The sequence below is a fragment of the Meleagris gallopavo genome, chromosome 3 (genome assembly GCF_905368555.1).
Source record: "Meleagris gallopavo chromosome 3, MGAL_WU_HG_1.1, whole genome shotgun sequence".
NCBI lineage: Eukaryota > Metazoa > Chordata > Aves > Galliformes > Phasianidae > Meleagris > Meleagris gallopavo.
Window position 1 is genome coordinate 2,985,520 of NC_139406.1, and position 24,807 is coordinate 3,010,326.

The following is a 24,807-nucleotide window of genomic DNA, read 5'->3' on the forward strand; positions in this document are numbered from 1 at the left end:
GTTGATCCTATCACACTCACTGGCTGGCCATAGTCCCATGCCCATATGGGGTAGAGTGGGAGTATGGGAAGTATGGGACCAAATTCTAATTCTGACAGATGCTTAACCCTTTCAACTGTGGTTATGTGGAGTAATGAAATATATTCAGGAAATGAATGGGGCTGTGATAGTACCAGTCAACTCCCCCAGTTCCTGGGAGATGTAGGACGAAGAACAAAGATGGGGTGTCAGATGCAACAAGTGACCAATACACGATGCAACACCCCTGCAGTCTTTCCTATCAACACTGGGCATCAACCAGCAGCTCTTATCTGATGTATTAACTCAGTAGGAAAGAGCTAATATTAAAGATCCCCAGTTAATTCTAGATGCATTTGCCATAACTCAAAATAATGTATCCCTAGTTCTTGGTTGTATCCAAGCACAAATATGGATGCAAAAAAAAAAAAAAAAAAAAAAAAAAACTTCTGCTCTGTACCTGGAGCATATCCTGCTTTCCCTCTGCCCTGACCTTGGTGGCTGCAGGGCTGTTTCTCTCACGTGATCTCACTCCTCTCTCCCAGCTGCTGTTGCATAGCACTTTTTCCTCTTCTCAAACATGCTCTCACAGAGGCATTGCTCAAGGCTCAGCTCTGGCAGCAGTAGGTCCATTTTGGAGCCATCTGGAACTGGCTGGAACAGAGGCTGATATGGGACAGCTTCTAGAGTCTTCTCACGGAGGCCATCGCTGGGAATGAATGGAGTTCTGCATCTCACTAGAAGTAGGGATCTCTTTGTCCTTGACTGTCACTTTTTCACTGCAATTCTTGTGCAGAGATACAGTCATGAGGTGCTCCTAAAGAATTGACACAATTTGAATTACTAGACATGACTGTGACCCAAATGTGAAAACTGGATTTTTTCTCACCATTGTAGTACATACAGAGTGGAAGAAATTCCAGAAAAACAAGCACAGAATACAGACAGGAGCTATGTAGATATATTAAAATGAATGGAAATGGACATGCTGCCAGACAGTGACAACAGACCTAAATGAAGAAAATGTGCTCCCACTATAGCAACCATTTGGGAAAGCTACAAGGAGCAAAAAAATGGATGAATGCATTTATCCAGTGAATTCTCAAATGTAGAGGACAAGAGACCAAGATGCAGGTGAAATTCAGATCTTGCTGCTATGTAAATGCAGAAAGGATAATTAAAATATTCAGAGTGGAAAGAGATGTAAGTCCAGGTAAGAAATTGGCACAACTGGGGTTAAAGCATAGATCATTAAAAGCTAATACTGTGAATTTTATTTCTTTGACTTCTGTCTTTTAAGAAAGCTTTATGCCAACCAGGCTGTTTTTAATCCTGCTGCAAGGTGGGAAGACCATACCTTGTGTCCCTGCAATGTCAGGACAGGTGGGCAGAAATATGTATTACATACATGCATTTGTAGAGTAGCACAAAAGCTGAATTTTCCATCCCAAAGACAAGGGATGCCCTATGATACAAGCAGACCTACATATGATTTACTTCTCCTTTAAATATAAAGGAGATATAATATAAACCTATCCTGAAACCAGGACCATCATGCAGGACAGATGTCCAAAATGTGCACTGAAGAACTCCACAGAATTGAATTGATGAATGTCAAATGCAAGAAAAGTGAGATGTATTTTTTCTCCTCATTCAATCCATCAGATGTATCAGGTGAAAAAAAAGTGGGATATCAAACACTTGCAGATATATACAAAAATTAAAAAAAAAAAAATTGAAATTAAATGAGTACCAGTTGTTTGATAAGAAATAACATGCATATTAAGCAAACACAATGTTTTGCAAGTATGATCTGTTTGGCCTGCCAGTTATTTATTGTCCTCAATTTGAGTGATGCAGAGACACATCACTTTTCCAAAAGATTTTAAAACACGAAGGCCAAATCTATCTTAGTGAGTTCTACAGAAAAAGACACATGCATAGATGAGAATTAAAAGATACATTATAAAAGACTTTTTGAAAGAAGTTGAGAATAAATGTTGTAAAAACCATGAATACCTTAAGTGGAGATACTTCAAATTAACCTCAGCAAATACGTGAGAGATTGTATAAGAAAGAGAACAAGAGATAGTAGCAGTTATGAAATAAAATAGAGACATTTATAGTGTTGACAGTAGGTGAAGGTAAATGCACAGATAAATAATCATTACATGATTGAAGTGAACATTACAGGTGGTAGTGATAAAATGAGGAAACATACTAAGTACCACAATGTAACCAAACTTTGTACTTATTCATTTATTCTGGAGTGACATACAATGCACAGTAAAATGTGAGATACACAATAAAATGTAACTGTGGCAAGAATCATAGATTCAACAAGGTTGGAAAAGAAAATTCCATTTGGATGAGTACAAACAAACTGTAATACTAAAACTAAACAATATTTTCAAATGAAATGTTTTGGGAAATGCTTTGGTATATCAATTTCCCATTATAAAAAGTTTCTTTGGATTGCAACTGTCAGAATCTCAGGATTTGACTTTTGAACGAGGGTACATATTGTAGGAAACAGTGGCTAAGTTTTGGATATGATTTTTATTATATTCTTAATAGTGACAGCTGTCCTTCTGAAGTTAAAATTTGTCTGAGATATCACTTTGTCTTCAGTCAATTTAAATAGTTACATTCTATATGTGTCCTGAAGGACTGTGTCACAATTCATAAAGCATGATTAGGTAAATACAGAGATGGGTATTCATAAGATACAATAGTATGAAATCACCAGACAAGACTGAAATATTTTTGTTGAATTATAAGTTCTTTCATCAATGACATTCTTCTACAAATATATTGACTAGAACTGTATTGGCTGAAACTGACTGATAAGCAGTATTTTAAAACAGGATTGACTTAATTTCAGATTAGACTGAAACCTGAAGAACTGGGTTCTGGATATGCTGATAGAGAAACTGAGATTTTAAGAGTAAGTATACTGTGAAACTTATTTCACATCAGCATAATAAAGAGCTCTATTTTACCCATCCAGATCATAGATGATCCATTTTCTTTGACAATAGTACAATTTCCCAAAGAAATATAAAGATATATTTAATACCTAGCATTCAGAAATGCTTTCTAGGAAACACTGGGGATTTCATTTAAAGATCTCAAAGACATAAGTGCATGTAAGTGGGGAAGAAATGTGAGTAAGGAAGAGGACAACAAAAAAGTAATTTCAAGAAAACTCTTTAAAGGAGAAGATGCTTTTAATCTGTTTCTGAGAAGGCAGTAAACAGGAGATAGGAATTACATCATTTATTTATTTAAATTCAGAGTGTCTGCTATAAAACATATGTTTACTTGTATGAAATATTCTACACAACACCTTCCACTGTTTTGACTGCCGTTTGCACTTTCCTATATTTTTGCCTTTGTGAGGAAGAATAGAATTGTTGTATGAAGGTTGGCTAGGAAAGAGAAATGTTCTGGCTCAGCAACAGTTAAAAAGGAGCACTCGTGCTGGGTAAAATTTGAGTCTTGGGCCATTAACTTATATTTGACCACTGGTTTAATTAGGGTAGTTAAAGCATCTTCTTGGAGGTGGCTACCTCAGCTACAGAAGGAGCTTGCGTAACTTAGGAATCAACTAAACCACTTTATTTTGCAGCTACAATATCTAGCTTCATTTCATTAGGTTGTGTTGTAAAATGCAGTAGTTGAGAGCTGGTTCATGAGCTGTTCAGCTGTGTGCAGGATCAACAGGCTCCGCATACAGAATAGGACAAGTAGGATGATGAGTTCTTCTTTAACACAGCTAAATCTGTCACTTTCTCCGTACTGTGTTAACGACCTCAAATAAGCCTTGTTTTAAAGACTGAAGTGGTGCACTGTTGTATTTCCCGTTCACTGAGAGCTGATATATTTTGAGAGACAGTACTCACAAAAGCAGGGTTCTGGATTAAAAAAGAGCTAAGCACATCAGGTTTTAGCCATGAGTGTGAGTTCTGAGTGCTCTATTAATAGCATAGAAGAAGTTCTTGGAAATCAGTGGGTAAATACCTAACCATTTTCCTTTGTTCAATGATCCCCTGAATTCATTTCAGATTAATCAGTGGAATACCTCTAAGATGTTTATGGGATTATAGAAAGCAGGCACAGAATTTCTCATTTTTTCATTTCAAAATATAACATATTACAAAGAGGCACAATTCAGAGAGTGAGAATGGAGAAAGTCAGTATGACCATGAGTAAGGAGTACCTCTGTGAAACTAGAAGTGGAAGTGGAAGGGAGATAGGAACCAAAGCCAAGATTTATATGAACCTGAACAGTTTGTATGAAATTCTCCCATTCTATGTGTAATAAATAAATGAATTTGGCCAAAAGAGAACTGAGCATATTTATCAGGGCATTCTAACAATACTACCAATTTAATTAGGGCAACGCAAGATTGCATGGCCTTCCAGGAAAACCAGCCCCTGACTCAGATGTAAGACGTCCTGAGTCACCAGGAGAAGACGGATCTGCTGGTGAACTGAGCCCTGAAGTGAGTAACGATTCACAGACAAGCCTTGATGTTGTTCCTGCCCTAAAGCAGGATTGTAGAATCATAATCATAGAATCACAGATGGCCTGGGTTGAAAAGGTCCACAATGACCATCTAGTTCCAACCCCCTGCTATGTGCAGGGTCACCAACCACCAGACCAGCCTGGCCTTGAATGCCTCCAGGGATGGGGCATCCATAGTCTCCTTGGGTAACCTGTTCCAGTTTGCATAAATTGGCTATTTTACATGCAAACATCATGTTTATATTATATAATATTTAATTACTTTTTATTTTATTATGTGATTGTTTGATATAATTTACTACTAGTATACATTTAAATAATTCTTTGATACAGACTATCAGAAGACAAGAAATACAAGTGCTAGAACTTGTGAGTTGCTTCCTGGTGCCATGTGAAGGACCACCACCATTAGTATTTTATACTGCTGTTTCATGAGTTGGTCCAAAATACTTTCCTAAGAAAAAGACTATCAACTCATACCTGCTATAGATCTGCTATCATCTACAGGGTCCACAAGGTCTTCCTGGGCTTGATGGAGTGGTTGGCCCACCAGGACAGAAGGGAGAAAAGGTAAGGTAAACATTTGTGTTGCTCCTACTTCAATGTGATATCTTTAAGCCAAAAAAAAAAAAGACCATAAATTATTATCCTTGCAACACAGTGTTGGCTGGTTTCATTTTTTTTATAATCCAGATTATTAGAACATATCATGAAAGGCATTTTGAGAAATCCAGATGGTTGCAATCTCATTTTCTGCAGCATGAAATGGTCTAAATGCAGTATGACCTACTCCATTGGGATTCACCAATAAAAAGCTGGCAAGTCTGTAGGAACAACTCCAGCTCCTAGTTGTATATGTATATGGACCACTGGAATTACTTAAGATTCTGTAGTCTGTTCCATGTGTTTTATCCCAAACTGCACAAGAGCAGGCCTGCTGACCACTAACAGAGCAAGTTTTGTGTACTTTGCAGTAGTTCATATCTGTCTTAACTGATGACTGCTGAAGTGCTATCACTCTCAGCCACGATATCCTAACCCCACACTTGTGGCAACTCAAGTCTTCATGCAGCGTTTGGTGAGATACTCCAAATAGTAGCAGAGGACTATTTAGTTTTCTGCTGATGTGCGGAATGGCTTCATGCAGGATTAAATAAGTGCTACAGCCAGCACAAGGGGAGGAGTTACATCTGGCTGTTACATCTGGCTAAAAGCAGACAAAGGTGTGACCTAACAGCTGTCTGCAAATGTCTGAAGGGCCCGCAGCAAAGCTGATAAAACCAAACAGTTCCTCATTGTGCCAGATGATGCAGCAAATTAGAATGGCCACAAACTGTGTCTTAAGAGTCCTTTAGGAGGATCCTATTCACTACCTGGGGAGCAGAACTGTGGCATGTTGCCCAGAAAGGATATGTAAGTTCTGTTCTCAGTGGTTTTCATGCCCAGACTGGATATGGCTGACCTGATGTAGAGATGGTGATGTTTCTGCTTCAAAGGGAACAGTGGGTTGGAAGGCCTCCAGAGGCCCTGTACAACCCTCTTTCTGTGATTCTGTCTCCCAGAGTTAAATAACTACAGGAAAATTTCACTTTTTCGTGACCTTATATACCAAGGTTTATGCACAAGAGTTGAAAGTACATTCACAAGAGCACGTTGAAATTTCACATACTACAAGGAAATGAAAAAGCAACTCCTAAACAACCAGAACATTGACTCAATTTTTTAATTTATTAAATAATAAGTTTTTTTTAACGTGACACGTGAATGATGAAGGTTCTAAACTGTGATTTCAAAATGTTGAGGTTAGTAGAACTACAGCACAGATGGGATCTAGTAGCCATCCAGAAAATAAAGAATGCATCTTTGAATAGTAACTATTAGAATGTTCCTACTACAATCAGTAGTTTAAACAGAAGGAAGTCTACCTAAAGCACAATGGACTTGAATTTCTGTTTATTAGAAAAAATCTTGATTGGAAGAAAAACTGTGGCAAGCAGGCATGGACTCAGATGTGAACAATCCAAATCATTTATTACAGGTTCCCACATCACTTATGTACATTCACAAGTTTCCTTTTTTAACTTACCCACCCACCCTTACAACTTTCCCATCTGCCTTTACATGCCAACAAAGTGTTCCACTAACACTTAACTGTGCATGCAGGCATCCAGTCGCTTGAGCCTTTCCTTTTGCTTTTTTCTTCTTCTAGAGATGCCCTTGGTTGTCAGTTTTGCTTTCTCACGCTGTTTATCTTGCTCCACAGCGTCAGTTCTCAATAGCCTCTCTTGAATTCCCATAAAAAATAATAATTTTCAAAAAGAGTATAAAACTCAAGTAAAGAGCAAGAAGTTGACTGTTTCCCCTTGCTGTACTTGTTTTCTGATTAAGTTTTCTACATATATTGATAAAATTTAATTAAAAGTGAAGTACTATATATTTGCTCCTGCTCCATACAATCCCCAGCACCTTGGAATAATAGGATTTCTCCATTTCTACTATTTATTTTTTTTAAAGCCTTGGCTTAATCTATATTGCTATATCTAATTATAAACATTTTTCACGGTTAATATAAAGAAGACTACTGGGAGAAGCTGCTGAAGGTACTGAAGATTGGAAAGTAAAGTCAGTTTGTTCCCTGGAGTGATATTTAATATGTTTGGGTTTTTTTGTCATTAATTTTGGAAAAAGTCATTGCTATCATTTTGATGCTGATGATTACCCATTTTTTTCAGATCTCACTCATGCAGTTTTTATTGAATGTGTAAGGACAAGAAATTGCCAATATTACAATTAAATCCATTACTTTCAATGCCACGTAGAAAATGAATATTTGCATGCTGCATTTCTGTCCTTTCTATACATTAGATGTGAGAAAATGATATTTAAGGAAAGTATATAAAAGCAAATCAAATGACTTAATTACTGCAGAAGAACCTAAAACCATACTGGTAATCATCTGGTAATCATACTAACATCGTTTATTTCATGTCCTAGACAACTTCGTGGTATCAGTTTCAGCTTCTGGTTACTGTCCATGAGGATTTTTCTCATTTAAGTGGAGAATCATGAAGACATGATCCACAGTGTTTGATTCTCTAGACCAACAAAATCTGCAGCAAAATTGAAATATGAAATTGCCATCTGTATGCATACCAGACCAGAACTATTCACCTGTTATAATAACTTTTGAAATATGGGTTGTTTTCTTTTTAATTAAGAGGTCTAACATTTCATGTAATGGACATTTTGACATCAAGTTAAACAAAACAGAATTTCATGGGTATTTAAATTAAGCAATCACAGTCACAATTTTTTTTTTCATGATTAATATTCTTACTTTAAATGATAAGGATTGCTTTTCTTTTACAGGGTGATAGAGGTCTTCCTGGTTCTGTTGGTGCAAAGGTAAAAAAAAAAAGACAGTGACTTTATGGGAAAACTGTATCACTCCAATACAACATGTTACTTACAATTTACCAAAGGAAAGGGCTAAGAAGTGTAACAGGTTATGATTTTGAAACCCAAGTGCTTATTTGCCTCAGCCTGTGCATGTTCAGTATAACTAACAGTAGACTGGCCTTCTATTTTAGGGTGATACTGGGGTCCCTGGATCAATAGGCCCTAAAGGAGAAGCTGGTGCTGATGGTTCTCCTGGGAAACCTGGACCTCCTGGGCCCCCTGGACCCCCTGGGCCCCCTGGACCTCCTGGACCCAGAGGTGTAAGCTATAGTTTAGGATTTGAGGTATTTTACTATTAGGAACTTTGTTATAGCTGTGGATGTACTCTCTTAAGAAGGGAAAATGTAATCATCTCTATATTTACAACTGTCTAAGAAGGAATTGAGGAATCATTTGTTACAGACAGAATCATTTGTTACAGACTGACACATTCCTATGGGAAACCTGCAATTCCTTTTACTATGGGCACTTAGACAATGTAGCTGATCATGCAAGGAATGGATTTATTTAATGACTGGAAGACAGTCGAAGTTATATCAATTTACAAGAAGGACATAACAAAAGATCAAGGAAACTACAAAATTGTGTCTAACCTCAGTCCTTGAAAAAGTTATAGAGAAGATTGTCCTGGGAGATACTGAAAAGCGTTTAAAGAACAAAGATATTATCAGGCATACTCAATCTGGGTTCATTAATGAATCTTGCCATTCATCAATTATTCCTGCCTTACTAACTTGATCTCTTTCTGTCATAAGGTCAGCCACTTGGTGTATGAAGGGTAGGTGGCTGACATAATCTTTCTGGATTTTAGTAAGGCCTTTGAGATCATTCCTCCCAGTATCCTTCTGGACATTTTGTTCAAATGTGAGGTAAACAGTTTCACACTATGCTTGGTGACTTACTGGTTCAACAGCAGAGCACAAATGGTTGTAGTAAATGGAGATTCATATAGCTGGCAGATAATCACTAGCACTGATCAATTCTAGGGTCAGTTCTGCTCAACATTCTTATCAATGATTTGAATGCAGCAAAATGGAGCAAACTCCATTTTGACATGTGTTAAATACAGCATAGCCAGCCAGCCAAAAGAGCTGATTACTGCACTGTATTTAGAACTTGTGCAACTTCACCTCGAATATTGTGTGCTCAGCAATACAAAAAGGATGTTAAGGTACTTGAAATCATCCAGAGGAGGGCAATAAAGTCAGTAAACATGCCTTCCAGGCTGGAAAGCATATTCTGCGAGGAGAGGTTGAGGACACGTGGGATGTCCAGTCTGAAGGAGACAGATAGGAAGTCTCATTGCCCTCTACCACTGCCTCAGCAGGGAAAGCAGAGAGGGAGGTGCCAGTCTCTTCTTCCTGCTAAGCAATGATAGAATACATGGGAACGGCACAAAGCTGCATGAAGGGAGGTTCAGACCAGGCATTAGGAACTGTTTCTTGACTGTGAGAGTGATCAAACACTGAAACAGGCTCCCTAGGGAAGAGGCTGATGCCCCATGCCTTGGACAATTCCCTCAACAATATGTGTATTTTTCAATTAGCCCTGAAAAGTTAAGGCAGTTGGACTTAATGATTTTTGCAGATCCCATCCAACTGAACTGTTTTATTCTATTCTTACTTAGGCAGTTGTCATTAAATTATTCAGTAATTAACCATTAACATTGTATGCTGTATATAAATATGGTTACTAATATCAGGATCTCAAAGCTACTACTGCATTACAAGGAAAAACTTTGATACTATCTTTCACACAAAAATAATTTAAAGATTTAATTATACATAGAGAATGGCCAGCATTCATTAAAGTCAAGCTGCTTGTCCCATTTAAATTACTGCTTTTCCCATGCTGTCCTATTTGAGGCCATGCATTTCGTTTCTTCTGTAAGATGGAAATATAAAGACACATTCTTTACATCTGTGACTTCATAATATGTTATACTCAAAAGAAAAATAATCTATTAATAGAGAGAGATTTCAAATGCTACATTCTACTTCTGATAATAATATCTTCATCACTTTAAAATATGAGATCTGGTGAACTCAAGCTGAGTTTTACATGTTATTTGAGAACTGTTTATTTAAATTTCTGCTTTTTAGAGCAGAAAGTGACTGCAGTACTTTGCAGAAAGGCAAAGGGAGCACAATCAGATTCATGAACTTGAGCTACTACTTTAACATTTTCATGAAGCAAATCTAAGAGATTGTCTGCATCAATTACATTTGTTTTCCTCTTTTCTGAGGTAGTTTTCTATTTATCTATTCGTTTAAGAATTTACAGCCTTCTTTTATCCGTTTTTCTCTAGGAAACTGTATTATTATTACAGTGTAATACTTTCCCATAGAACATAGAGTAACTGATTGGATTCTTAGCACTAAATTGCAGTCTTCCATTGAACTAGAGAAGAAATTACCAAATTTTTACCCCAACATCCCAACATCCCTACCACCCATTCTCATTTACACTCAATGCTTCTCCCAACTCCACCTCAGGTCTGAGAGTCACTTAACTGAAAGTGGAAGTAATGCACAAAATAAACCCTATGGGAAAGTAACAACTCACCTTTTTGCTAAGCAGAGGTGGGAGCAATGATGAAGAATTATTGAAGCTGCATTGGAAAAATCTTTTCTGGAGACAGGGAAACAGTAGGATCAGTGAAGAGGTCTGATGACTAATAAGAGCAACTGATCCTGACTTTATGGAAACCCCCCACATATCCTATTAGTTCACCCATGCATGCATTCTTGTATGAGACTGAAAACTGATTGTCTTGGTTAACAGTATTTTTTTGTGTGTATCAGAGAAGGCCAACTACAGAAGGAAAACCTGGCATCGCTGGACATCCTGGAGGTGTGGTGAGTTGGACTATCATATCCTATGATCACCCTACACACGCTTGCTTCCAAACCTATATCTTACAGTTGGAGCCTTCACAATACTTGCTAGCAGCATGTGGAGAGCTGGGTCTGAATTTGTCCCATTTAATGTGGAGCATTTATCTTAAACACCAAACACAGGAGCAATATTCTTTGCCAATGCCCCCCTCACCAATCAAAAGAGATACAGAGCTCTCCAGAGGCTAATTCCCTTTCTTTGACGATTCTTATGCTTTTAATTATTCAGAATTTAGCTCTGCTTTTAATTATGTGGAAGCCAACATGCTCATAGGTAATTTAAATGCATTTTTCCTGCTTAATAGCCCCAGGGATTATAGAATTCTTCAGCTGGAAGTTCATTTTCTGCCGCCTTCCTCTCATTCATGTCAAATGAACTGTCTATGTCCCCAGCAGAGTGAATCTTGAGGGGCTGATTAAGCTTAGAAATAATTCTTGATGAAAAATGACTCTTCAGTTCATTTGTGTTTTCCTGCTCCGTTCATTAGGCAATCTGGAACATAACTAAGGTGGTCAATGATGAAAAAGAAAGAAGCAGCCAGGCACATCTGATATCATTACAGTGAAAGAAAGGCTTGTTGAATTAATGCCCAACTAATCATACGGTGTGTTTTCATTTGCTTTTTGTGAACATTGTCAGATAATTTTAAACATCAGACCCACGAAGGATCTGAGTCCCATTTGCGCTTTCAGAAGGCTGGGGATTGTGATGTGCCTGTGTTTCACTCTTCTGCATTTTCTGAAGTTAGAACGAAGTTTCAAAATTTTCTGTTTAAAATCATTTACACCTGTTGTTTTTTTTTTTATCACGCAAAGGGTCCAAAAGGGGAGAAGGGTGACCCAGGACCTCAGGTGAGATTGGATGGTTTAATTCTTTCTGAGAAACTATGTGAAGTGTAGCATTTACTAAATGGGATTTCTACGTGTAATGTTGTTGAAATAGGGTGAACCAGGACAGGATGGGAAGGATATTGTGGGTCCACCTGGACAACCAGGACCACCTGGACCACCAGGACCAGTCATAGCCATACCAGAGGTAAGTGCATTTGTCAAGCATCAAATTCTTTGTAACTCTACTTAAAGTTAAGAGATCCCAAGCAGTTGCCTAACTGACAGTTAATGTTCAGGTCCTAAGTCCACTCCTTAAAATGAACAAACAAAAGAGCTTAATATCTCTCTGCATCTAATGAGTATATCTTGAAAAGAATTAAAGGGGAAGGGAAAAGGGTAAATAGCTTGCATACAAGAATTACGGGATAATTTTGAAAGCTTCTCTCAAACTCTCCAAGTGATTGTGCACAACTCATGAAAGTCACATTAAAAAAACAAAAAAACAAAACAAAACAAAAAAACCTGAGAAATACAAAACTGGGAATGTTTAACATAACAAGGTATGTGAGTCACATCAACATGGAGGAGAGAGACATAGCATTGTTTTTTCTAGCAGGTATTCACTATACAAGCCAGAGTACTGACTGCAGTATAAGCAAAACCTAGAAGTATTGAAGGGTAAAATACTACAAGCTTCAGCTTCTAGCTAAAGCTAAAACTGCCCAGTATCCTCTATCTGCATGTATTTTGTGGAGTCAGGTTTGTTTTTTGTACATTAGCCCTTGCAAAAATACTAGTTAGCAGTAATGATAGCTAAAGTTTAGGATGAATTCCCTTTCAAACTGACAAAAGAATACCAAAACATCTTAAAATCATAGAATCATCGAGGTTGGAAAAGACCTCCAAAATCATCTAGTCCAATCATTCACCTACACTATTTCCTGTTGACAGCAAATATATAGACATCCCATGGACTAGCCAATCCCACACATTTTTTTTTATTTTTTTTTTAACTATTATCCATTCTTAGCATCTCACATAGAGTTGTCATGCTAAGTCCTTGGTGAGCAGAAATATAGATAGACAGAAATGTTGGTTGGAAAGGATATCTGAAAATCATCTACTTCAAACTCCTGCTCAAAGTGGGAGTATCACCAGCTCTGTGCTTCATTCAAGTTGGAACGTGGGAAATTCTGATTAGATATAAGGCATTTCCCTGTGAACAAGAAATCGGGAAAAGGTGGCAGGAGACCTTTGTGGATGAGCAAGGAGCTCATGCGCAAGCTCAAAGGAAAGAAGAAGGTCCATGAAATGTGGAAAAAGTCTGACCACTTGGGAAGAATATAGGAATGTAGTCAGGGCCTGCAGGGATGCAACAAGGAAGGCTAAAGCCCGTCTGGAATTGAATCTGGCTAAAGTGATAAAGGATAATAAAAAAGACTTCTTCAAGTATGTTAACAGCAAAAGGAAAACTAGAGAGAATGTGGGCCCCTTACTAAGTGAGGGGGGGGTTCTGGTAACGGGGGATGCTGAGAAGGCAGAGATACTGAATGCCTTCTTTACTTCCGTCTTCAGTGAAAAGGCTCTCCCGCAGAAATCCCACACCCTGGAGATTAGTGAGAGGGTCTGGGGAATGGGAGACTTCCCTTTAGTCAGGAAAGAGGACGTGCGTGAGCGCCTAGGCAGTACTAAGGTCCACAAGTCCATGGGACCTGATGGGGTGCATCCACGTGTGCTGAGGGAGCTGGCGGAGGTCACTGCCGAACCGCTCTCCATCATTTTTGAGAGGTCTTGGATAACAGGGGAGGTCCCTGAAGACTGGAGGATAGCCAATGTCACTCCGGTCTTCAAAAAGGGCAAGAAGGAAGATCCGGGTAATTATAGGCCTGTCAGCCTCACCTCTGTCCCTGGAAAGGTGATGGAACAGCTTGTGCTGGATACCATCTCCAGACAACTGGGAGAAAAGGAGGTTATCAGGAGTAGTCAGCATGGGTTCACCAAGGGGAGGTCGTGCTCAACCAACTTGGTGGCCTTCTATGATGCTGTCACATGCTGGGTGGATGGGGGAAGAGCGGTAGATGTAATCTACCTTGATTTTAGAAAGGCATTTGATACTGTCTCCCACGACATCCTTATAACAAAGCTGAGGAAGTGTGGGATAGATGAGTGGACAGTGAGGTGGGTTGAGAACTGGCTGACTGGCAGAGCGCAGAGGGTCGTCGTTGGTGGTGCAGAGTCTGGCTGGAGACCTGTAACCAGTGGTGTCCCGCAGGGGTCTGTGCTGGGTCCGGTCTTGTTCAACATCTTCATCAATGACCTTGATGAGGGGATAGTGGCCACCAGACGAGGGGAAACGGACATCAGCTGCAGCATAGGAAGTTTTGCACAAATGTGCGTAAGAACTTCTTCACGGTGAGGGTGACGGAGCACTGGAACAGGCTGCCCAGGGAGGTTGTGGAGTCTCCTTCTCTGGAGATATTCAAGTCTCGCCTGGATGCCTACCTGTGCGACCTGGTGTAGGGAACCTGCTTTGGCAGGGGGTTGGTCTCGATGATCTCTGGAGGTCCCTTCCAACCCGTACAATTCTGTGATTCTGTGATTCTGTGATTTAAGATGGGTTTTTTTGTTTTGTTTTGTTTTTCTTCAAGGATGCTCAAATACTGGAATTGGTTACTAAGAATAACTGGCATTTCCATCCCACAAGGTTTTCAAGACTCTTGCACCTGATCTACTTTGACCAGCTTTGAACAGGAATTTGGACCAAAAGTCCAGGACCAACTTCATTAATTTAATTCTATGCTTAAAATGATAGAATCCTTAAACGAGGAAGACACCTTTAAAGGTCATCTAGTCCAAATCCCCTGCAGTGAACAGGGACATCCACGAGGTTAGATCACATTGCTCAGAGCCTGGTCCAGCCTGGCCTTGAATGTCTCCAGGGACACATGTGGCTTCCTCCACATCTCTGGGCAACTTGTTCCAGTGCCTCACCACCCTCCCTGTAAAAGACTTTTTCTTTATATCGAACTTAAATCTTCCTTCTTTCACTTTGAAACCATTTCCCCTAGTCCTGTCAGCACAGACCCTGCTGAAGAGTCTGTCCCCTTCTTTCTTATAGTTCTCCTTTAGATACTGAGAGGCTGCTACCAGGTTGCCTCGCAGCCTTTTCTTCTCTGGGTTGAAGAGCCTCAGCTCTCCCATAGCCTGTCCTCAGAGGAGGAGTATTCCACTCATTTTTGTGGCCCTCCTCTGGACGCGCTCCAACAGCTTTATGTCTCTTCTGTGCTGAGGACTCCACACCTGGATACAGTATTCAAGATGAGTCCTCACCAGCACAGAGTAGAAGGATCACCTCCCTCAACCTGTTGGCCATGCTGGCCATGCTTCTTTTGATGCAGCCCAGAATACAGTTGTCTTTCTCGGCTGCAAGGGCACATTGCTGGCTTATATTTACCTTCCCATCCACCAGTATCCTCAAGTCCTTTTTGTCAGGGCTGTGCTCTATCCATACATTCCCTAGCTCGTATTGATAGTGTGGGTTGCCATAACCCAGGTGCAAGACCTTGCACTTGGATTGATGAACTTCATTATGTTCACCCGGGCCAGTTCTTCATCCACAGAACAGTCCACCCTTCAAATTCATATCTTCCTAATTTGGAAAGAAAGATGTTGTGGGGAAACAGGTCAAAGGCCTACGTGAAGTACAGATAGATGACATCAGTGGCTCTTCCCTTGCCCACTGAATGCCATTACACCATCATAGAAGGCCTCTCATTTGGTAAGGCAGGATTTGCCCTTTGTGAAGCCATGCTGTTTCTCCCAAATCACCTACTTGTCTTCCATGTGTCTTAGCATAGCTTCCAGGAGGACCTGCTCCATGATCTTTCCTAGCTCAGAGATGAGACTGACAGGTTGGTAGTTCCCCAGGCCATCCCTTTTAGCCTTCTTAAAAATGGATGTGATGTTGCCTTTTTTTGCAGTCTCCATGGACTTCATGATTTCCATGACTTTTCAAATGTAATTGAATGGCTTAGTGACCCCATCAGCCAATTCCCCCAGGACCCTGGGATGCATCTCACAGGACCCATAGCCTTGTGGATGTTCAGGTTCTTCAGGTGGTCATGAATGTGATCTTCACTCACAATGGGAGGGACATTGCTTCCTAGTACCCTTCTTCCAAACCAATTGTTAGAGATCTGTGTGATGATCAGTTATCAGAGAAGACCGAGGCAAAAAGCTTATTGAGTACCTCAGCCTTCTCCTTGTCTATTGTTACCAGTTTGCCTCTGTCACTTAGCAGCAGGGGTATATCCTCTGGGGCTTTCAATATCTGAAGGGATGTCTGAGCTAATGTACAGCTTACTAATACCAGGATAGAAAGAAGTATAAAAACATTGTTATTACTTTTCTCTTTTTGGGCATCTGAAGACTGAGAACTCATTAGCTATGGTACTACTCCAGATAAACTACACAGTTTTGGGGATCCAGGCTCGTTTCATTGATTTCTTTGCACTGCACCAACAGAAGTGTGATCAGGGCTAACTGAAGAATCACTACCATTACACTGCATTGTATGATGCAGACATGTTCAGAACATAATTCTAACTTTGAATTTACAAGATAGATTGTGGTCAGATAGATTCACCGTCTCAGAATGCCAGTGACATACTGGAGTATAAAATTTTTATTTTAATCTTGACCGTGGAGAAATGACCACAGACAACACACAAAGTCACAGTTTTCAACTTAAAAATGTATGAGCGTCAGTTAATGAGAGTTTTTAAAACATTCTGAAATCCTTACATAATGAGTGAAATGCAAGTGCTACATATTGTTATTCCAGATCCGTAACAAAAGTTGTATTAGCTAACATTTCCTGTGTCCTTACTTGTGGTTTTCTTACCACATTTCAAACAAGATGTTTTAAGTTTCTAGAGAATTCTAAAAATGTATGTGTACCCCTATGTGCTTTGTTTTGAAAGCACATAGCACTTTTTTTTATTTGAAATAAACTGTTCCTTAACTACTTCTCTAGCTACTTCTCAACGATACAAAAGGAATTCTTAACTTCACTGCAATTGAAAAACTGCTTGGGCCTCCTGTGAGTATATGCTCCTTTATTAAATCTCCAAAATTGCTCTGTCTTTAATTTTCCCTTTTAAGTATCCAAAGCTGAGAGTTTCCTGTGCTTTAAAAACGTTGTATAATTCCTGCTAGCTTCAGCGACAAGCAGTGTGAGTACTTCAAGGAAAAATATATTCTGTGTGGATTAATTAGTTCTTAAACTTTTGTCTAGAAGAAAGGACTTGAAGCAGTTGCTTTTGTTCTGAATCTGAACAATGCGATCAGAATGACAGAAATGTGAAACTGATGCAGAAACAGGGATGCAGATGTACGTAGCATTTTTTTCTACTTTTTTTGTACTCTGGTTTTTCAAATCATGAAATCTTGGGATGAAAATTTTCACTCTGTTTTTCAGTTCTTCCTGAAATTACAACTAGGAATACCAGGCTCTTGTGTATAATTTCACAGCAATTATATCTGTGGATAATAATCTGGAAATCTCATAATACAACAGATGTGAAATTTCTGGCTCTGTTTTGCAGCTAGACATGTGGCTTTAAAACAGTTTGGTTAAATATTTGAAGAGTTGGATGCTTCCTGGAAGGGTTTCTAAATTACTAGGACTAGATCCCAGTAATTAGGACTAGAAACCTATCTTCTCTGAGCTGCAGTCTATTCAATTGTTTGTTTATTTTATTTTGCTTATTATCTTACTTGTGAGCACTTCTCACATTCAATCCCTGACAAAAAAAGGAAGGTGTATGTACAGAATGCTAATCCCTGGACATACTAGGATGCCAGCATAGAATGACCCATCTTGTGTAAAGTCTGTTATTGCAGGTAGTTGCCTTTCAAACCTTAGAAGACAGGATATCATAAAGGCATAAACATGAGCCCAGTAGAAATTTATTGATTTGTAGTAGTTTTTACAGTCCCAGCAGAAAGAAGTAGGCCCTGTAGCTTGAAGTGTAGTTACAATTAGAAAAGTTTCACAACCTCAGTCTTGTAGTTGACCGTAGACTGGGGGAAGATTGGAGTATTATAGTGACTCAAGTAATCCATATCCACATGCTTTCAACGAGAACTAAAGTGATTTTGCAGACAACACAGTTGGACAGTCTTAAATATGTCCAGTACAAATACAATCCGTCTTTTGTAGTCATGATCTGGCAGACGAGCTATTTTTTATCTACTGGCAACCAGGGGTTCAGTGGAAAAGGTGAGAGGGCCTCTGTGGTTTCTATTTTGGATTCTGTAAGACTTAAAAGAGTCTGAGTTGCAGTTGCATGCCTTTCATACAGGGAAAACATCATGTTCATTCAGACTTTCCTGGATATCTTTCAGTTTTGGAAAGTAAATCTGAATGTCTCAGAAAAAGTTAGAAGCATAAGGTATTGTGAAATGATCACAGCTTTACCACTGGATGAATGAAGTTCTCAATCCAGTTTCAGATCAGTTAATATTCGCAAATTAGACAATACAATGAAAATCCACACCATTTTGCAAGTCTGTATTATGTGGTTGTGAGTGAGTTTTTGCATTTTGCAGGGACCAGATGGTAAGCCAGGTTTACCAGGATTTCCTGTAAGTATTATGTTTCTGCAGTCTAAGTAAGTGTTTTTCAGTATGTTTTAAATAATTTAACAATTATATTGAACAGAATTCATATAAAGTCTGATTAATTTTCTTATGAGAGAGTATTTCTTTAATCAATGTTTACAGTAGAAATTAGCCTTGGGAAATATACTGTTATATGCCCAACTCACATTTTTGCTTGTCTCAGAGTCAGTTCTGTAGTTTAAATACAGTAGTCTAATGAAAAATTATTACCTAAGGAAAAGTTCTGTGCAAATTAGGAGGAATAAATGGTACAAATGGGCTTCTAAAGACGGTGTTCAATTGTGTATGGAAGCATATTACCTTAAGCCTTTTTTTAATTTATTTTTTGGTCACCACTATGGAGAACTGCTAGGGTTACTATTCCTTTAGTCTTTTAGGACAAAGAACACAACAGGTTATTTTCTTATATAAAATTCAACACATTTTTTTAGAATAACCACTTTTTTAAAGATGCCACATTGGAAGCATTACACAGCCAGACTATCAAATGACGCATTATATTATGCTCCCTATTGTGGTCCTACTGCTATCCCATATAAGCATTATGTGGTTTGTGACTTACAGTATTGTTTATATTATCATATTTATCTTGTATATAATGTAATAACATTATTTTCCCTTGTTATGAGTGTTTTACAATTTAGATGTGTGCATATGAACTCAGGACTACTTGTACTGCCTGAGAATAAGGACAAAACTGGGGAAATTGATAAATAATGTTGGCAAATTGCCCAAAATTATACAAAAGATTGTTTACTGGGTCCTGCGTATGGTAGGCTGCACAGGAAACCATGCAAAATAAATAAGATTTAAAAAAAATTAATATGCTTTTCAGTTAAAAAGAGCTGACAGTATTTAGTAAATTATATAATTAATTGTCAGTCTTTCAGAATTTTTACATGAAAATACCATCCCTACTTCACACCTTTTCTTTAGCTCTTCACTAACACAGAAATTACATAAATTTGATTTTTTTTCTTGAAGAGTAAACAAGAAAGTTTTTCTGAATGTGCTTATTATGGAAGCATATAAAACTGACATGATCTGGCCAGAATGCTTTCACTAGAGAACGGATACATAAACGATCTTGATTTCAAATATGCAATTTCTCTATAGGTAAATATATATTTTTTGTGCTGTTTCTTAAAAATATAACTTCAGAAATTCTGTTGAAAAGCAGTCTCAGTGGTAAAAAAAGAAGTAGGACAGGGAAGAAAGAGAAGATTTTAGGCTGAATTCCTGTTCTTGTCAATGTTTGCCTATTTCCCTCTGTGAATATGTGTAAACATCAGAGTTTTTTCTTTTGTTGTTTTTAACAGATTATCTCTATCTGATATTTGTTTTAGGGAATACATTGATTCAGACAGCAACTTAATCTTGTAAGTCTAAGGCTTGTAAATCTAGACTTAGATTACAACCAGAGTGATTCAAGTTTATGTGTTTCATTTATTTAAAAGGACGTGTAGTGAAATAGTCTAGCTTTGTATTTGCAGAAGATGTCACCATGGATTATGGATTTATGGATTTGATTTTGCTTAGGGCCCACGGGGACCAAAGGGTGATATTGGTTTGCCAGGATTGAAAGGACTCAAAGGACAACAGGTAAGAGAAATTGCTTAGGGAAAAATACGTACAAGAAAATGTGCTAGATAACAAATCCTTAGTGACATTATAAGTTTTATTATTCTAATTTTACTAGGAACTTGAGTATTAATAAGCTTGTGTGAAAAAAATGTAATAAGTGGAATTTAAAAGAATGCTGAACAAAAACACCTGATATAATACAAGGGCTGCTCTGAAAATAACGCCTCCTATTTTATTATGTTGGCATAATGTCAGAAGTAAATATTGGTGATACTGAAGTAGAGATAAGGACATCACATAATGTCCCAAGGACATAGAAATAAAGATTCTTGCTTTCTAATTAGTGTTCTATAAAGAATTTACAGTTACATTAGGATTTACTAACTAATATCTAAGCTGACGGTACACAGGAAAATGCCAATAGCCCATTTCCCTTTAGTAGAGATCTTATGAGCACATTTCACACAGATGATTTATTGAGAGCAATTGAAAGTCTTTTTTAGAAAACAAGTATTACTACTTTGACGATAATTGCAGGGTGAAAAAGGAGAATCTGGAGCCATCATTGCTGCTGATGGATCTTTAACTGAATTGCTAGGAAGAAAAGGGCAGAAGGTGAGTTAATACTGTTTTGTGTTCTTCCAGAGTGTTTGGTGGCCTTGTTATCTGCCACCTCTGCTAGATACTGCAGATATTCTCCTTGTAATTGTTGCATGTGTCTGTCCTCAATAGGGTGAAGCTGGAGTGGTAGGACCAATGGGACCAATGGTAAGACTAGAACTAAATTATTTTCTGATTCTTTTTAAGTTAAAACAACAGATGGTATCAGCCTCCATTTCTATAGGAAACAAGAATTTGAAACTAAGTCCCTTGGGTTCAGAGGAAGCCACATATTAGGAAGTAGCATCAGACCATTTACTGAAATTGGGATTTAGCATCTTTGTTTCACAAACTTGGCCTAAAATCTTTGACTGGTCACAAAATGTTGTATGAAAGCACAACTAAAAATTTGTTATAAAATATGAACAGTTACACAGATTCAATAGTGTTAGAACAGAAATGTATTTATTGTAGTCTAGTTATTTGTCAAAGATCAAGAATACTGAGTCTTTCTTTGCATCGGCTTTTGATGTAGCCTGATCTCCATTGTGCCTTACTCGTTGTTAGTAGCTTTTTTGGTTACTGGACCTGACACTCCCCAGTGCCAATGAGCTCATGAAAGAGGTTAGGACTGGAGGCAATATGGGCTGTAGCAACCCATATTGCCTCCAATAACTCAACCAGCAACACATCCTGGTTGAGTTGAAGATCACAAGGAATATTAACCTGACAAAGTCCAACTTCAGGACAATGAACTAGATGATCTTTGAGGCCCCTTCCAACCCAAGCCCTTCTATGATTCTATGTTTGATTCTATGATCCTGTGGTTTCTGTGCATTAAGATGAACAGGACACTTTGCCATTAGCTGTTGTGGTCTCTAGAAACAATTAGCTGGATGTGTTGATAAACTGCTTGAATACTGTATAATTTAGAATGAAAGTGAACTTCAGAGTCATCTATTGCACCCCTCTGGCCAAAGCAGGTCTCTGTAGTTCAGGGACTTGCCAAAGTCAAGTCTTCGACATCTCTCAGAAGATGTTGAAACCTCTCTGGCCAGCAAGTTCCTGTTATATAATGACCTTCAAGATAAATAAGCTTTTCTTCACACTTATTTGAAATTTCTCATTGTTCTAGCTTGTGTCATTTGCCACTCATCCTACTGCTATGCATCCTTCAGGACATGTCCTTTTTTCTGTCAGTCCCAACATTGTGTTTACATTGCTACTGCCACATACAGTTCATACAGTTTAGTGCATAGACAGGGCCATTCATTTCTTGCCAGACTGGTGAATGATTACACTGTGGGATAATTTTGCAGACAGAGCCTGTCTCAAGATTTTGACCAGCCAGTTTCTGGTCTTAGTGTGTCTTAGTGCCTAGGGATTCTTAGTGCATAACTCTAGCTCGATCATTGCTGCAGATAAGCATGATTCTTTTTACATTTTCCCCCAGTAAAAACCCTTTTGTAGTCACTGGGAGTCTGCAGCAGTAATATGCAGTAATATGCAGTAATATGCAGTAATATGCAATAATATGCAACAATATGCAAATTTCAGAGTACTTGGCCAGTCAGTCTGTAGCCTAACTTATCAAAGTATTGGTGCCAACTGTTCTGTTCCACTTCATATAAAGCAAAGATCTGCCCCAAGAACAGCTCCAAGATAGTGGAGGACTCATGATCATTCCTCTGTGCTACTGGGGCAGAACAAACTTACAGACAAGCTTCCAGAATTTGAAATAATACCCCAGCTTCCCTTCTCTTTGAGACTTCATCTGTACAGAAGTGAGGATCACAGGAGTTTAGAGCACAATAGACTAGATGCAGACAAGCAGGTTTTTGGCTGGGGGTAGTTAGGAGGTTAGTGCTGTTAGTAGAACAAGTGGAAGAGACAGACTGAATCAGACCTCCTGCTAAAGAGGAAATGAGAATTTTTTACCAGCTTGATTATGCTATTCACTGTCAATAAGGCAAACCACCACATTTATTTAACAGGAGCCCTGAGTGATAACCGTAGTGTCAGCCTGCACAAATCACCTCCCCTGCTTTTGCAAATGACATTTTCTTTTCTGATAAACATTTTTTCTGTGGCTTCCTCACTTTCTTCTTTCACTTATAGCTGTGACTGCTGGCTTCTGTCTCAGGGAGTCATTAACATTTGCTTGGGGCAGGCTGAGACTTTGACAAAAGAAACAGTAAAGTGGCTTTGGTGATGTCAGCTCGTGCAATCTTGATGTACATTTAAAGTCCCAGTTATTCACGAGTACCTCACCAGACTGAGTGAAAAAGAAAAATAAACCTGAAAGATTGACTCATAAGTAAAGAGATTGTCTAGACAGTTGTGGTTTTGGTGAGTTTTGGGAAGCTGACAGCAGACAAAAGCTTGTGCTGTCTGCAGATTTACTGCTTTTTGTTGATCTGTTACCACTGGTTGCCTAGAAGCTTTATGTTTGCAAATAGCAAATCATAGATCATCCATGGCACTGGACTATTTTTTCTGAGTGACCTGCTTGACCTTTCTGTCTGAAGTAGCTTTGATCAGCCTGTGAGGCCTGAGGGGTAACTCCTGTATAAAGAATGATCTGTTTCAACTGCCAGCCCAATGAGTCCACATATCCAAACTGTCAGGAAACATGTAGAAGTCTGGAGCTATCTGAAGTCTTGGTCTCATCTACAGACTTTCAGGATCCAATGCACAAATAACTAATGAAACTATGCAAACCAAAAGCAGATGCACAAAGTATACACCACTAGCAGCTTTTTTTCTACTGACTAATACATTTAATTTGGGTTTGATTCATGGCAACTTACTCTTGAATTGCACACACTACAATGGCTGAGAATTCAGGTTTCATTTCAGATGATCAATATTTTCCTAACCAGAGTACACTGCTATATGCAGCCCTCTCAGCATTCAAGATCATTTAGAAGAACAAGTAAAGAGAAAATTCTGCACATTTTCAACAATCACAGACTAGTTTTTAGTGCAACTGTGAAACTATGCCTCTATTTCTAATAAAATATGTCTCATAGATATATTCCATATAGCATTTTTTCAATTTTGCTCTTTTTCGCCTTTTTCCATAATCACATTTTCTTTTTTTTTTTTTTCCAGGGACCAATAGGACCTGCTGGACCTAAAGGAGAACTTGGTTTCCCAGGACGCCCAGTATGTATTAAGCTCTCAAACTGAATGAAGACAGAGCAGCTCATTTCTGACATATACTATGTTATTTCTACTTTTTTTTCTGCTTATGTATACTTATTTCAGGGCCGCCCAGGACTGAATGGGCTGAAAGGTGTGAAAGGTGAACGAGGAGAAGCATTAAATGTAAGTTCTTAAAGTTAATTGAATCTGATTTCTTTCAATTCCTTTAAAACGACAACAGGACTAAAAAGCTGAAATGGGCTTGAAATGATTAGATGTTTCTGCTATTTTTCCTGTGTGACAACAATCATTGGAATGTCAACTTCTGGGTCCATCTATTCTTACATGTATAGCTCTTTACTTCAGATCCCAGATGTAACAGTTAGTTATATGTGAAATTCATTACACAGGTGTTTCAAATAACAAATGATCTGAGATTGTCAATCCTTTTCATAACTATATAGTATCTTCATTGTTCGAAGATTTCCCCATGAGCTTTTAAATAACTAGCATATGTCCAAATAGTACATAAGTATGTCATGAAGTATCTGCTATCCTACAAACAAGGAGATGCCTACTGACACATATTACCTGCTTAAGTTGTCATGTACATGCATCCAGAGTAATGACTACTGCATAGTGCTCCCAAGATGATAGCACATACATGCCCACCCACATCCTGTAACTATAGAATAAGAAGTGATGAACCAAAGTCCTGTTGCTGCAACTCTGTTCTTATGAATAGAATTTATTCCACTGGTCTCATGGTAAATATGAACGCTGGGCTACACGACAATAAGCATTACTGAGCATAAGCAATATGTTTCACTCTACTGTATTTATTGTAACCACTCTGATATGGACCAATCTGTGCTGGAAAAAAAAATTGCACTCTTATTACAACAGCAGCTAATAATATTTCATCTGTATAAGAGATGTGTTGGAACAAAAAAGAAGAAGAAGACAGGGGTGTCTTACTACTTTATCACAAAAATCATACAAAGGTAGGAATCAGCTTAAGATGAGATGATCTAGTTAATAGAAACCTAGTTGCTG

The 24,807-nt window shown here is 38.4% G+C and overlaps 1 protein-coding gene across 2 annotated transcripts in view; it reads left to right on the forward strand.

Moving 5' to 3' along the window:
- COL15A1 (collagen type XV alpha 1 chain) overlaps positions 1-24,807 on the forward strand; it is a 106,688-nt gene that overhangs the window by 47,176 nt on the left and 34,705 nt on the right. Inside the window, exons 8-22 of one of the 2 annotated variants that reach the window (XM_085220053.1) lie at positions 2,903-2,965; positions 4,419-4,526; positions 5,057-5,119; positions 7,919-7,954; positions 8,140-8,292; positions 10,813-10,866; positions 11,722-11,757; positions 11,849-11,941; positions 16,772-16,837; positions 18,349-18,384; positions 19,960-20,022; positions 20,542-20,619; positions 20,737-20,772; positions 23,719-23,772; positions 23,875-23,934. In XM_085220053.1, coding sequence (XP_085076179.1) covers positions 2,903-2,965; positions 4,419-4,526; positions 5,057-5,119; positions 7,919-7,954; positions 8,140-8,292; positions 10,813-10,866; positions 11,722-11,757; positions 11,849-11,941; positions 16,772-16,837; positions 18,349-18,384; positions 19,960-20,022; positions 20,542-20,619; positions 20,737-20,772; positions 23,719-23,772; positions 23,875-23,934 — 999 coding nt within the window. The remainder of the gene's footprint in view (positions 1-2,902; positions 2,966-4,418; positions 4,527-5,056; positions 5,120-7,918; positions 7,955-8,139; positions 8,293-10,812; positions 10,867-11,721; positions 11,758-11,848; positions 11,942-16,771; positions 16,838-18,348; positions 18,385-19,959; positions 20,023-20,541; positions 20,620-20,736; positions 20,773-23,718; positions 23,773-23,874; positions 23,935-24,807) is intronic. The other variant, XM_085220054.1, reaches the window with a different exon arrangement.